Source organism: Neopelma chrysocephalum, unplaced genomic scaffold (assembly GCF_003984885.1).
Source record: "Neopelma chrysocephalum unplaced genomic scaffold, ASM398488v2 Primary Assembly neopelma1_142, whole genome shotgun sequence".
In the NCBI taxonomy this organism is placed as follows: Eukaryota; Metazoa; Chordata; class Aves; order Passeriformes; family Pipridae; genus Neopelma; species Neopelma chrysocephalum.
Window position 1 is genome coordinate 824,525 of NW_020897804.1, and position 15,599 is coordinate 840,123.

The window sequence follows — 15,599 nt, forward strand, 5'->3', positions numbered from 1 at the left end:
AAGTGTCCTAATCTATGTTTCGTAGGGACAGCAATGTTGCAAAATTTTTGCCATTGGATGTACTTCTCACTATATCTTCACAGGGTGATGCTTTTAATGTGCTTCTGTGTTTAATAAGTGTGGTACCAGAAAGAATACTTGTCAGGGTGACTTCTCTAGCAACTTTGTATTCCCTCAGATGTATATATACATATATTTTGAGGTATTATGCAGCGTTGTTGGAAACTATGACACCATCAATTCTTTTGCCTTTTGTAGTATATAAGTTGTTTTTTAAAAATTTGTGTCATTACTTCTTTGTGTGCTATTTCCTATCCCAAAATTGATGCAAAGTGTTTGACAAATGAGGAGAATGTTTTATTCAAAATAATGCCCAACCTTAACACCTGCTTTGAAAAGCTTTGTGTGTGTTTGTTTTTTTCCTACAGATCAGGGAAACTGGTGAAAGACCCAGTAATGAGGAGATCTTAAGGTTCTCTAAACTGTTTGAAGATGAGTTGACACTGGACAATCTGACCAGGCCACAGCTGGTGGCACTTTGTAAATTGTTGGAACTTCAGTCAATTGGGACAAATAACTTTCTCCGCTTCCAGCTGACTATGAGGTTGAGAAGCATAAAAGCAGATGATAAGGTGAGTCATTCTGAATAGGCACTGGATGATAATTTTGGCACATAAGAGTAGTGTGGAAATATGTATGTTTGTTTTCCTAGGTATTTGTCTTTTTTGTTGTAATTTTCTTATTTTTTGAGCTAACTTAACACAAAAAGGCTTGAAGAGCTTAAAATCAGGTGCCCTTATTTGTAACAAAAAAACTGTCCTTTTTTTAATCTACCATTAATCGCAATTGAAGTAATTATATTACAAAGAAAAACGTTTCTATGAAAGTGTAATTTGTAAGGGAGCTGATAGAAATATTGGCTTGGAGATCGACGTGGCCATTATGGGGGTGTTCGAACAGTGGAGGCTGTTTTGTGTTGCTGCAGCAGCCTCTAGTGGCCCATGTAACACACGAACTGTGCAGTGATGGTGGTGCCTGTGTTTTGAGCTGTTATGTACTGAAGTTGACTTTACGCATTGTGCAGATGATTTCTGAAGAAGGAGTTGATACCCTGACTGTTAAAGAGCTGCAGGCAGCTTGTCGTGCCCGAGGGATGAGAGCTCTTGGTGTGACAGAGCAGCGTCTCAAGGAGCAGCTTAAACAGGTATAGTTAGCTCTGATTTTTCTTCTGATTCTGAGAAGTCATTTTAATTCTGTTCTCATTAAAGACTTGGTTAAAAGAGTCTTTCTTCTTAACAGGCTTTTATCATGCATAAATTCTAAGAATGTAGTACCTGTAGGTTTCTGCCTTTTGACTGGGCCATGACATTTTGACGATGCAAATGGATACTTAAACATAGCCAGTATATGTTTTCAGTTTTGGAAGTTTGTCTTGTTAATTGTTTGTGTTGCTCTGTAAAGAAATTTTTGCCAAGTAAATCAGTTCTTTGTCTTTTGCTGTTGCCTGGTTTAGAGGAAGACGTGTTGGAACAGGTCCAGAGGAGAGCCACTAAGTTATCACAGGGCTGGAGCACCTCTGCTATGAAGACAGGCTAAGAAGAGTTGGGGTTGTTTAGCCTGGGGAAGAGGAAGCTCTGGGCACACCTTATAACACTTACCAGAACCTAAAAAGGGCTTACAGGGAAGCTGGAGAGGGACTTTTCACAAGGGCATGCAGTAATAGGACAAGAAGGAATCACCTTAAGCTGAAGGAGGGCAGGTTTAGATTAGGTATTGGAAAGAAATTCTTTTCTGTGAGAGTGGTGAGGCACTGGAACAAGTTGCCCAGAGATGTTGTGGACTCCCCAACCCTGGAGGTGTTAAAAAGCCAAGTTGGATGGGGCTTTGAGTAACAGTTTAATGGAAGGTGCCCCTGCAAAGGGGTTGGAACTAGATGGATGATCTTTAAGGTTCCTTCCAACCCAAAACATTCTGTAATTCTAAGATGTATGTGAAACAAACCATTTTTTCAAACACTCATTGAATATTACTTGAAATACTTGTTCAAACAAAATACTTCTTCCTATATTTCAGTTCAATTGCTGTAATTCTGGTTATAGGCTGTAGTTACTGTTCTAGGATATTGACTGATAAGTAATGGTTAAAAAAATTTCATAAACTTTTTTTGTGTGTGCTTGACTTCATCTGTAAAAAAGAAAAAAATCCTGAAGTTGAAGATTTGTTTTCTGTTTTTAATTTATAGTGGTTAGATCTGCACTTGAACCAGGAAATCCCTACTTCGTTGCTTATTTTATCCAGAGCCATGTATCTTCCAGACACCCTTTCTCCAGCTGATCAGCTCAAAACAACACTTCAGACACTACCAGACAGTGTTGTAAGTATTGATGTGCACAGTATGTGCACCAGCTTTCAGTGTCATCACTGAAAATCCATTCAGAGAAGTAAATGTTCTTCTTGGTTCCTTTCTTTTCCATGAAAAACTAAGCCACGGATAGGTTTGAGTGACCTTCAAATGCAGAAGAAATTGTGTTATGTGTGGAAGGGTATGAGAATAAAGCAAATACGAGGCAATAGTGGATCGCATGACAGCAGACAGTAATAACATAAAAAGGTTTAGAATACACATTTTACTTACATAAATACCGTGAATGCTCTGGGCCAGATAAAGACATTAATCCATGAAAATATATGATTTTGTTATGTAGAGAGAGAAATTATCAAATTATTGGTAGTCTTGAGAGAAAGAGAATGAAGAACATGTATGATTTCAGGGTGAAAAGTTCATGATTCCGCCAGAAACAGAAACTTTGTTTAGAAAACTTTCTCAAGAAAGAGAGTCATCTGTTCCTGAGAAATGCAAAAATTGGGTAACATTTGGGGGTTTCAACTTGATTCATTAGCATACCTGTACTACCTACCTCAGTAAGAATATCTAAACTTCTTAAATCATGCAGACATATATATATATATGCATATATATATACACATATATATATATACACACACACTTTTATTAGACTTATGTTATTTTTAGGCCAAAGAAGCCCAAGTGAAAGTGGCAGAAGTTGAAGGTGAAAAAATAGATAACAAAGTCCGCCTGGAAGCAACACTTCAGGAAGAGGAAGCCATCAGAAAAGAAAATGAAGAAAAAGAGATGGAAAGATTGTCTGAAGCTGCAGAGAAAGCCAAAGAAACGCTTGAAGTTGCAGCTGTGGTAAGTTCTGCTCACAACTATTGAGAAATAAATGTCAGTAATATAAAAACTAACGTGTTGTGAGTTAGTCTGCTCTGGGTGTTCCCTGCAAGAAACTGGACTTTAAATCCACATATGGAAGATGTGGGAAAACATTAAAAATGACTGCAACACAGAAGGATTTACTGTGAAATGTTGGCTTGATCTTACATGTCTTTGGTTTCTTTTTCTTCTTAATTAGAGTAATAAGAGAAGACTTCTTTTTCTCTAGCAAAGGTTGTGTTTTGTTTGGTTTTTGCTTTATTTTCTGCATCCCATACTTTAAATGTTCTTATCTTTGGCTCTGTGTCATTAACCCCATAATGTTATTGTATAATATATGACTATAAAAGCTGCTGACCTGCTTTACTGGTGAATTAAGCCTCAGGAGCTCACAGAATGTAGTTCATTGGGTGCAAGTGGGTATTTTAATGTGAAACCCACTCACTATGTTGCAGTTTTTTAACATCTCATAAAAACGTGTGTGTCTACTTTGGCAACTGTTTCTATTTTGAGAAGTCATTCTTTACTGATGCTAATACAGAGAATGGTTTGGTGTTTTTTTTAATTGCAACTTAATGACTGTTTCGAATTTAGAAAGAGGTGGAACCAGCAGTAGATCTTGAAGCAACTGCTCTGCAAGCTAAAAAAGTCCAGGTGGCTATGGATACTGAAAAAGAACTGGCAAGGGCAGATGTGGCAGTGCACTCGGAGACACTGATAGATACAGCACCCGTGTTGGAAGGCATCAAGGTAATCTGGATAACTACATGTTTTCTCACTTTTGAATGTAAAGGTTCAAAGCATCCACCTAAGAACCATGATAAGTTGCTTGTCTGTCCTTCACTTTTAACCCTCTCACCGCATTCTGACAGTTAAAAACAACTACTTAGTAGATTGAAAATTCTTAAGCCACCAGTGCAGAAACTGAAGTCAGCACAAAACATTTCCAGGTATCTCCTTCATCTGTTTGCATTGTTGAAATTAATATACCTATTTTGTGGGGTATTTGCATTGGCTGTAGGTGTGATGAGTCTGTGCATGTTAACACATGAGGAGGGAGAGGGCGAGAGTAGGTGAAGATGACTCTTCCCTTCTTTTGAAGGGTGTAGCTAAGACCAGAGCATTAAGTAAGTAGTTAGGTTTGGACTAGACTGTACTAGATTTGTATTGACTTCCACTTCTAAACTGCTAGTGGGCAATGTATGGACGCTAAAAACATTTCAGTGTACTCTTTCTCTATTTCTTCAGTATAACATGGAACATAATTTACCACCATTAAAGTAATAGGTTAATTTCTAGACTTAGCATGCTTTGTTGTGATCAGAGCATGCTTTACTACAGACAGTGAGTGCTCTTTTTCATTTGCTGCCTGCCTGATCTCCTTCTCTCCCTTGCTGAAGATAGGAGTGACATCTGCTTTCTTCCAATCCTTAGGAGTCTTCCCTGATGACCATGTCCTTTCAAAGATGATGGACAGTGGCCTCTCAGTAACATTTAACAGCTCCATCAGCACTTGTGCTTGTATCTCATTAAGTCACATGGACTTGAATGTGTTCAGTTTGTTTAAAGGTTCTCTAACCAGATCCTCCTCCGTTGATGGTAGGTCTTTCTTTCTCCAGACATTGATATCCAAGACCTGGCATTCCTGAAGGCCCTTACCAGTAAAGAATGAGGAAGGCATTGACAACCTGTATTGGGTTTGCATGGCCAGGTTTTGGTAGCAGGGGAGGGAGGCTTTAAGGGTGGCTTCTCTGAGAAGCTGCAAGAAGCTTCTCCCGTGTCAGACAGAGCCAATGCCAGCTGGCTCCAAGATGGACCTACTGCTGGCTGAGGCCAAGCCAACCAGAGATGGGGTAACACCTCTATGATAACGTATTTAAGAAGGAAAAAGTTACTGCACAGATATAATTGCAGCCAGAGAAGAGAGGAGTAAGAATATGCGAGAGAAACATTTTCTCTTGACTTCCTTTTGCTGCTGGTATACTTGTAGAAGCCCTTCTTGTTGCCTTTCACATCCTTCATCAAATTTAACTCCATTAGGCTTTGGCTTTCCATGCATGGTGGGACAGTGTCTCTGCATTCCTCCTGGGTCACCTGTATCTGTTTCTAACTCTTGTAGGCTTCCTTTTCATGTTCCAGTTGCACCTTGTGTTTTATTTGTAGCTTGTTTTTGTCCATGGGATTTGACGTCAGGATTTTTCTCAGTCCCAATGTTACTTTGCAGAATAACAACATTAAGTTAAAATGGATGTTTTAAGTAGAAAAATATTTTTGATCTTTCTTGACAGCATCATTATCTACCTGCTGTTACCATAACATTGTTTCCTTCAGAATGCTGCCAAGGAGGTTTCAATGGTAATAACCAAATGGAACTAATGTGCATGGAAATGGGTGTTGTTGAGTGGTGAGTTGGCTGCCTCACTGACTGCATAGCTGGGTGCATGAAGTGCAGCCATGAGGAATGCTGTGGGAGGGAGGCAGGCAAGGCTGGGATGATCTCATTTGGAAACAGCAAGGATATTTGTTGCCACATCTGTCATGGTGTTTGTATCACTGCCTGTTGCAGCACCAAAGCTGTGAGAATGTGTTGGCACCAGGCCATGAGTAGGACTTCCTCAACAGCCCAAACTGATACGAGAAAACAAAAAGTAAACATGACAGTTCTTAACTGAGGTTGCAGTGTGGCCTGTCCCCTAAAGATGCTTCCAAAGATTTTAAGCACAGTGGAATTCCTACCTCTGAGAGGAGAAATGCAAGACTGCTGGCTTCTTGAAGATGACTAATTTTATTTGAGGCAGAGGAATTTGTTTTCAAACTGAATTGTTTCTTTTTTTTTTTTAAACCTTTTTTGCTAATGTGAACTAGAGATATTGTATTAAAATCAGAAGTGAGGTTGATGCCCAGATATTAGCATTACACTGAAACTCTTTCTGAGTTGATGAAGGGACTGGATGCCTGTTCCACAGTTGGTTCTTGGAAGCACATCATTCTTCTGCTCTGTGTTCCACACATCCTTGTTCGCACATGTCTTTCTGTACTGTACTTATGTGTCTGTTCAAAGTTTAGCAATTCAAAATAAAAGCTGGTGTATAGGTAAGATTAATACACTAACTATAGATAGTATTATGGGATTTTAGCATTTGTAATTAATAATCTTAAAGTCTTGCTTTTCCAGTATGAAGGTTAGTTTTTTATTCTCAGCTTTTCAAGAGACAGGTATACTTTGCAAACTATGGATGTTCATCCTCATTCTCACAAAACTTGTTGAAGATAACTTTTCTACAGCTCAACTTCCTAAACTTTACAATTTTTTTTGGTGTAATTTATCTTTCCTATATATAGTGAATTGTTTCTCAGTTGTTTAAATTGCTTAACCCAGCAAAGAATGAAGGAAAACATTCTTAAATGAGGTGATTAGCTACAGAATTTCTAATAGCCAAAATGCACATAATCAGTCACATTAGCTGAACTTACTAATGTTGCACTTCACAAAAATATGAACCGTAGCAAACTAATTGCCTTACCGTTTAAAATCTTTGCATTAGCCTCAAAATGGTTATGATAGCACTGACTTCAAACATGGGAAAAGAATCTTGAGTCTCTCTTTTCTGGTAAAAGACCCAAAATCTTTGAGGAAAATCACAAATGTGCCTTTCACTAATTTGTGTATGTTTTCTGTTACAGGGTGAGGAAATCACCAAGGAGGAGATTGACGTGCTGAGTGATGCTTGCACCAAGCTGCAGGAACAGAAAAAATCACTAACTAAGGAGAAGGAGGAGCTTGAGGAATTGAAGGGTGATATCCAGGAGTATAGTGAGGTGAAGAATGGGGCATGGAAGTTCTTTTTCTGTGCATATTTAGTTTTAGCAGAAATGACCCACAAATTCAGAGATTATTTTGGTTGGTTGTCTGTTTGCCTGAAGTTGGTAGCTGAGTAAATGAACTTTGTATGGGACAATGCAGAGCCTCATTTGTATTACATGTTCAAAGCCTAGTTGTTGTCACTGGAGTAGTTCCCAGCAGATGAGAATCCTGTTCCTGCTCTTATTCCCAGGGTGACTAGGCTAACATGTGCTGACTGACTACTGCATGCTGCAGTTCTTTCTTAACAAGGGTAGATGTCAGTATGACAGAAACTTTTAAGTCAAGTAAAATTAATCTCATCCAGTCTTATGAAAGATGTGGAAAATAACATTTAAGGGGTGCATGAAATAGGCAGCAGTGTTAGAATTTATTGTTTTAATTCCAGTCTGGCTTAATTTATCTCTTCATTTGCATTTCATTTACAAATGGCTCCTGTCTTGAAATGCTAGTTGAAATCTGTTGTTGTGAATTTACACCAGCAAAAGCTTTTCTCTCTCTTGACTATTTCTTTTAGGATTTGCAAGAGATAAAAGAGCTCTCTAAAACTGGCCAGGAAGAGGCAGTGGAAGAGTCAAAGGCAAGCAAGAGATTGACAAAGAAAGTGAACCGAATGATTGGTCAGATAGACAAAATTATTGTTGAATTAGAGACAAGTCAAGAGACAGTGGATGCAAAGCTGGATGGTGGTGATGTTCCTGCTGGGTAAGTGACTTGGAAGCACTGGGTGTGTCTCTGGCTACTCATATTCACTCTTGCTTTTGTCTGATGTGCGGTTAGAAAAGAATTGGTAAATAACTTGCTGTTTAGAATGTTGAGGTAATTGATTTTAGAAACAAAATTAACAAAATTGTGCTGTAGATTTTCTCTCTTCTAAGGTTAAAGATGGTTGAAATGAGGAAGGAAAAAAAGTTTTCTAATTCCCCAGATGCTAGTCCTGAGGGCATTCTGAAAGTCAAAGCTTATCTTACCATCTTGTTCTGGCACGAGTGGTGATACAGATGAAATTATGCCTTTAGTCAAGCTCCTCACGCAGTAGGTTTGCCCTGTGTCACTGACTGAAAAGATGCACAGCAGTGTGGTGAGCATGTTCACGTTTGTTGTTTGTTACTAGCAAAGATGTTAGTGAGGAAAAAGATTTCAAGGAACTCTGTGGTGTCTCTGGAGAGAAATGGGGGAACGGGTGCGGTGGAAGTGAGGAGATCATTTTACACAGTCCCTTTCAAAAACAATTTACTTCATCTCAATTTTTGTGACACTTCAGTTTTTCAAAGGAAGGTCCTTCCTGGTAGTTTCATTACAAAATTCATTTAGCAACACTTATCGAGGTCTTAATATTATTGGAGAGTCTTTCAGGCCATCCTATGTCAGACAGTCATATGCTGCATATTAAAGACTGAAACACCTGGAAACTGTGACACAAATTCTCATGGTTTGTGATCATGAATGCTGTATTAATCTAGTTTATGCTTGCACCATTTTGTGTGATTCACTGAGAGAGGATCCCAGCTCCCAAAGAGCATAACTAAACAGAAATAAGGATTCTGCTTTTGTTGCTTCTGAACTTTGTTTTTTCCAGTCCCCAGGGCAAATGGTCATTTGTTTCAGATTTTGTTCAGTAGCATTAAGGCAACCATGTGAGTGGTGCTGCAGAGAAGTCGTTGATCAAAACCATCTGAATTTATAAATTAACAATACAATGCAGAATCTGCTTGTACTGAATGTAATTATACTTTGTAATGGATGGTTTTCTGGATAATTTTGTGGGTGATTGTGGATGATTGAAAATTATTGGTTTGAATATTGCTTAGTTGTCAAAGGCTTGTCCTTCAACCCTCAAGTTGGTGCAGTCATTATCAAGCCATCGAGAGTCATAGAAATGACACCAGTCCAGGATATTTGGTGACAGGTGGAGAAATGCTCCTTGAATAAAAGTCAATCTGTGCCCAGAGGAGCTGAGACTACACTGATAAAGCTCTTCTGTTTAGTATTTATTGGGTTCACTGTCTCCTGAATTTCAGCTGGATCTGTACTGGAAGATGGTTCTTCAAACTAACAAATAGTGTAGGCAAACAGAGGCTTTAGATAGCACAGACAACTTCATGAGATCCGTGAGCAGCAGTGCAAACATCTGAAACCTGTTAGTCCTTTCTTCTGCAAAGTCTGGTCCTTGATATGAGAAATTGCTCAAGTGATTAGTTCTCAGCTTTTGTTTTCCTGTGACTTTCATTAATTTTCTGTAGGCCAACCTCTAAATCTAAAAGGATGACAAATGCATGGCACTGCATCTTTGGTAAATGGGGGTGGGGGTCCAAAGGGCAATAGATACACAGTCTGGGAAGCACAGGAACTGTGCTAAACTTTATTTCAAATCCTGCTGGATACTTGTGTTTGTGAAATAAAACGTGGAAACTAGAAGCATGAGATTCAATGGTAAGATAAAAATCTGCTTGTTGATCAGTAACTAATTTTTGCTTTTTGCATTCTGTTCAGGATTATAAATAGTTACATAATACTTTTACAAATGTCTGCAGTGTAGTGACTTTCAGTACTGCCTTTTGTCAACTTTACTCCTTTGGAGTACCTGCTTGCCATATACAGTTTGTGCTTTCTCTTCAGGGGGAATCTCATCAGTATTGCTGAACTAATCAATGCAATGAAACAAATTCAGAAGATTCCAGAGGAGAAGCTAACTAGGATTGCAGAGGCACTAGATGAAAACAAGGATGGAAAAATTGATATAGATAATGTTGTTAAGGTAAGTCTGTGGACTGTTCAAAGAAAATAAAGCTAACCATCCTTCAAACGTTGGATCTGTTTTGACTTAAATTGGTAATGCTGTCTTTTGAAGAGTCTTTACTTTATACCAGTGAGGTTTTTGGTAATGTATTGTAAATAGGTCTTGAAATACATGCTAGCATCTTGGCAATCTATATGGCTGTTTTTTTGGGGGAAAAGAAAGATCTTTATCCTGTGTCTGTTATCCACATTACCTTCAAAGCTGTAGATTTTTCTGTATGTCTATGTCAAGTTTGAGAAAATATGGTCATTGTTTTGCTACTTAAAAGTGGGAGGGAGTAGAAGAACTACTTCAGGAACACCACTGTTGGCCAATGTCTTGACAAAATGCCCATAGATATATTTGATGTCAACACAAGATAGTAGCTGCTCTTGCCTATTTGTGTACCTTGGTTGTCACTGAGACCTGTATTTCCTACGCTTGAAGGGCAACGGACCATCAGTTGTGCATGAAGTCCACTGTAAATGACCTGTGTTTGTTGACTGATTTGTCCTGTTTTCTCATTTTGCAGAACATTCTCAGATTTTCTCTGCATTTCACCTGCATTTTCTTGTTTCGTTTTTACTTGGTAAATTCAGATATGTCCTGAAACTTGTTTTCTTGCAAGTCATTTTCCTACTCAATACAGAAATAGCACGTAGAGTAAGGCCAGCTAGAAAATCCAGTAACAGCCTTTTGAAATACATTTTCCCTCTCTACTGAAGTTATCCCAGTGGTGATTATCTTCCCTATTGCTCTAAACAGCCATTGTACATTTAGCAACACAGATAAACTGTACTTCTGAATTCTGCATGTATTGCAGAATAATTCTAGGAACTTGAGGAGTTATGCCAAGAATATAAATATAAAAAGCTATATAAAGGAATTTGGAATCATCCAGCAGATTATTTTTTTCATTTGCTTTCTGAAAGGCCCACCCCCCTCTACTCTAAATTTGTACCTATTAATACAGTAGAACTTTTTTGATAAAAGTAGGCCAATAAATTACTGTCTTAAATACTGTTTCAACAGGTACTGAATCTGGGCTTTCCATTGGAATAAATAAAATAAATGAGTCTGTTTTCAAATGTGAATCTTTATGTGCTGCACACACAAAAGCTCAAAAGTTCTAGATCATTTGTTTTACATTTTAGTTTTTTTTTAGTACTCTGGATATGTTTGAGGTACTGGTTGTGATTTGAATTTGTCTTTCATGTAAGAAAAAAAATCCTGTTTTTCTTGAACATGAGAACTGAACAGTTTTGTTGTCTTAACAGATTATTATAGGAAAATACCTCAATCATGTAAAAACTAAACGCTCTCTCAATATCATTTTATGTTCATCTAGGTAGTAGAATTGATTGACAAAGAAGATATTGATATTGGCACTAGTCAGGTTGCTGAGATTATGTCACTGCTTCAAAAAGAAGAAAAACTGGAAGAAAAAGAGAAAGCAAAGGAAAAACATGATAAAGAAGCTGCAGAAGCAAAGAATTAAGCTTCAGAATCTGAAGCTAATGCACTTGTAACCAAAATCTTGTATATCTTTGTGTCTAATGGCTACATATTACTTGAGCTTTGTGATTATGGGAAGTGTTTTGAGCTGATTCTGGTAATAAATCGTAGATGCGTTTTCTGACATATGGAATGAAATTTCCATTCATCAGAGAAGTGATTTACTGTCATTCCATACTGATGAAAACAAAATATGCTTTTTTAGCAGTGCTCCTGCCCACAGAAACATGTATTTGCACTCATTGTTGTGGTACAGTGATCCATTAAACTTGGAAGTTTGCTGTATAAATTAAGTGTATCTATCATGGAAAAATGTTTCCCATTTATTTTCTTTCATTGTTACTTGGGGCCCAACCTTGCTCTGCTTCTACCTTTTAGCTTTTTCAGAATTTAATACAAACTTTCTGTTCTGTCACAATATTACATATTTTGTAACCTGTTAGTGAAGATTCTGTGGCTTCAGTAGTAACTCTGTAGTTTGTGGCTTTTTTAAGCTAAATATCACTAAGCTGTTGCCTCACTGACAGAGAATGTGGCATTCTGATCACTTCTACGAATTCATGGTTATTATTTTTTTTCTGTTGAAGGGAAAAATCAGATTTTTCCTTAGAATGGAAACATGGCATGAAGTTTGCTACTTATGGGTGCCTTAAATTTCTTAAGACTAGGGAGTAGAGTGTGTTGCCTCTACTCAAAACTCCATGAATTGTTAAAGCATTGGAATCACAGGAGCCTTTAAAATAGTTTCAGAACACAATCTGTCACATGATAAAGTGAGTTAAAGTGTTTGTCTAAATAGCAAAGTGAAAATAATCATAAGGGGGAAATGTCAGTTGTGATCTTGCATATATTTTTTTAAAATGCAGTTATCTCTGCATGCTTGTTTTTCATCTGAGAATTATTTACATCATAACTAGTTCTCTTACCTCTCAATTTTTGTCTCAGGTATAAAGTCATTAACCAGCTATAGTCAAAGTACATAAATATGTTCATCTCATGGCTTTGCTTACTGTGCAGTCAAAAAGTAGTGTCTGGTATTGCCAGTGCTTTAATTACATCATTGGTTTTCCAATTAATTGCTTATAGTCACTGTCTTTAATTGTATGACTGAATACTGGCAGTAGGTCAAGTTTTGCTCATTAATGTTCCTTCTTAGTAGTAAATTTTAAAGTTTTAAAACTAAAATACTAACTCTGGGATGTTCCATAACTTTCGGTAGCCTAAATTTTCCACTTTTCTTAAAATCTTCTATAAAATACACATTGCGTGGCTTGAACCAGCGGGGTTGTGGTTTGGTTTTTTTATTCTATTCTTATTTTGCACCCAGTATTTTAAAATGTATGAACAGTCTTGATTTTGTGTACACTATAGAGAGCACATCTTACAATGGTGCTGTACACAGTGATAGTAAGGTGGGCAGTTAGTACTTAATGCTTTTAGTCATAGTTGTATATTTTCATAGAAAATGTTGACCCCCAAGCGTATTTCAGCATAATTCTATGTGCAGTATTTATGCAGATTGGCTAAATTATTTGTATAAACTTATTTGAAGTTAGTGGAACAAGAGAAGTTTTGACAGTCTCATGGCTTGCATGATGGACCATTGTATTTAGTTGTTTCGAAAGCAATATGTACAGTGACATGTACAGTTCTAGAAAAAGAGTCAGTGTGTAGTTCAGCTATTGAGTTCATATTCTGTACAGTTTGCAAAGAAAGCTGCTCACAGCACGATCCTCCTGAGAATTACTGTAACTGTATCTGAAGTGTGAAATTGCTGTGACAAAGCTGAAATTTCACATCAGTACAATCTTTGTGGTTCCTGTGTCCCTAAACAAGGGGGCTGTTCTCTTCCTCATAAATCGAGGTTGACTTGGAGATTTCAGCATGGAATTCACTTCGTAGGTTTTTGAAGATCAGACTTCACTAGGTGCTTTTTTTAGGCCAACACTTAGATGAAATTGAAAGAGTGAAACTCATTTCACAAAAATACAGTCTTGAAACTAATTTAACATTGTGTAATTTACAGTTAAAATGAATGGGCTTTAAAGTATGCTAAATTTTGCTGTTGCATACTTTCTATTTAAAAACAACGTATGATGATATTACTTGACATTCCTGAAACACGGCAAAGATACTTTAAAATCGCCTGCTACCTTTCACGGAATATAAAAACCTAAGAATTGTATGCATTTGAATGCATGCAGATCTAAAACAGGGATGTAGCAGAAAAAGCTGTTTTCAAAGATTTATTGATTAGAGCTTTACAGAGTTTTAACTGTCCTTACAGTAAATTAGCAGATTGTAGTATTTGAGAGTTTAGGACAGATGCCGTTCTGCGTTTACTGTTCACTTAAATTTTCTTAAATAAGAAGGGAGTCAAAAATAGTTGATGATTTTTTTTTAATGAAGAACATCCTGATTAAAATAATTGTCATACATTTATTGAACATTTTTAGCTTTTGGACTTGTTTGAAATTCGGAGTATTGTGAAATCTCCACAGGTTACATAAAATTCACTTAAATGTCAAATCACAAATGCCAGTTTTCCACTGTTATCAAAAGCATTTCATGGATGCATCGACCATAGCAAAGGATTTTCGTGGGGTATATCTTCCTTACGTTGTTGAAAGTAGGCAAACCCATGACAGCTGGACTTGAACAGCAGCTTTTCTGAAAGCTTTACAGCATTAGGAAGCCCTCGGTGATCCACTTTTACCCAGTTGTGAACCTTCCCAAGCAGCTCTGTCCCGGCAAAACAGAAAACTCCAGCAGATCAGTGGCTTGAGGACTAGCTTTGGATAACAAGCTTGGTTGTCTTTTGTGTTGACCAAAAAACCAGGAGCTGCAGTACTTTCAGAGAAAGGATGACTTGCAAGTGTACAGTAACTGGTCAGAACTTATTCCTGAATGAATATTTAATCAGGAGATGTAAATATTTCTTAAAATAATTAAAGGATGTGTGAAATTTTGATGACTATGACTTACATAGGCAAAACCTCTGAGCTCAGAGTTAGATAATTGGTAAGACCATTGTTGGGATTCTTACGGATTCAAATAAGGCAGATTTTGACTATAAACTATTCAGGGGAAAAATGTAAAACACAAAAAAAAACTTTTTTAAAAATCCATTTAGCAACAGGGAAGAGAAGCAGAGTAGGGTGCAATTTCTTTTTCCCCTTCAAAACAAGTGGGTTATAGGACCTATTTTATTGAAAAACTTGTTTCTGTTTCATCATAACTCAAGAGATGGTTTTTGCAGAGATTTTCATCACTGACTGCATGCTGTGAGAGTAAATCTGCCTGCAAGTTAAGTACTAGAAAGCTGATTCAGTAGGAGGTTTTCAGCAGGACTGCATGCAGGCAGGGAATAGTCTCTTGCCAGGATAGTACCTTACACGTACATAGGCTCTGTCTGGGGGAAAAAGTTACATTTTTTATACAACTCCAAAATACTTCTTGTAACTTTATATCTACATACCGTGCAAATCATATAAACTTTAACTACTTCAGCATGTATTTAAATACTTTTAAATTGTTAATATAAAAAGATTGGGTATATTTAATTAAAAGAATAATCCCATATTCTGTCCGTTGTATGTATTCCGAGTTTTGCTTTTCAGTTGATGAATTTCAGCCCGTTTTACAAATTTAAGTTGAAAATCATTTGTCTGTGCTTTGAGCATACTGGTCCTGTGTTTGCCATAACGCAGTATAAAATTTTTATGTTAATTGGAGCTTGTGTCCTTTGTTTAGTTATAATAAAAGTATCATTTTGAAACCTAATCTCTCCATTATTTTTCTGTTGCTTTAGATTATTTAGTGCTAATTTATTGCTGTTCAGTGGAGATACCAGGCACGGAGCTGGATGCTGATGAGCTGAGTGTTATAACTGAAATGTTTGGGGTAGAAGAGGGAAAGTGAAGGACAAATCTTTTAACAGGGGGGCTGGTGGGTTATGTGGGGTTTGGTGGAGTGGTAGTTCTTGCAGAAATTCTCTTGGCTGCTTTCAAACAAGATTTGGGAACATGCAAATCTGGAATCTGCTTTCTAGTGTCTAGGCATTTCAGCAGGTGGTTGAAAACAACCTCCTGACTTGACATGCTTTTAAAATAATGATAAATAAGATAGATGGGGTTGCAGATTTTTCCTTCTTTTACTTAAAACCAAATATCAAATAAAAAGCTTGAAAAATGGCTTTTGCTTTGAGA

General features: G+C 37.2%; 1 protein-coding gene across 1 annotated transcript in view; it reads left to right on the plus strand.

Moving 5' to 3' along the window:
- LETM1 (leucine zipper and EF-hand containing transmembrane protein 1) overlaps window positions 1-15,174 on the plus strand; it is a 31,254-nt gene extending 16,080 nt beyond the window's left edge. The window contains exons 6-14 of the mRNA XM_027699865.1: window positions 429-632; window positions 1,085-1,204; window positions 2,243-2,374; window positions 3,035-3,214; window positions 3,830-3,985; window positions 6,920-7,054; window positions 7,615-7,802; window positions 9,717-9,855; window positions 11,225-15,174. Of these exons, the coding sequence (XP_027555666.1) occupies window positions 429-632; window positions 1,085-1,204; window positions 2,243-2,374; window positions 3,035-3,214; window positions 3,830-3,985; window positions 6,920-7,054; window positions 7,615-7,802; window positions 9,717-9,855; window positions 11,225-11,374 (1,404 nt within the window). The 3' untranslated portion in view covers window positions 11,375-15,174. The remainder of the gene's footprint in view (window positions 1-428; window positions 633-1,084; window positions 1,205-2,242; window positions 2,375-3,034; window positions 3,215-3,829; window positions 3,986-6,919; window positions 7,055-7,614; window positions 7,803-9,716; window positions 9,856-11,224) is intronic.
- Window positions 15,175-15,599: the final 425 nt, after the last annotated feature.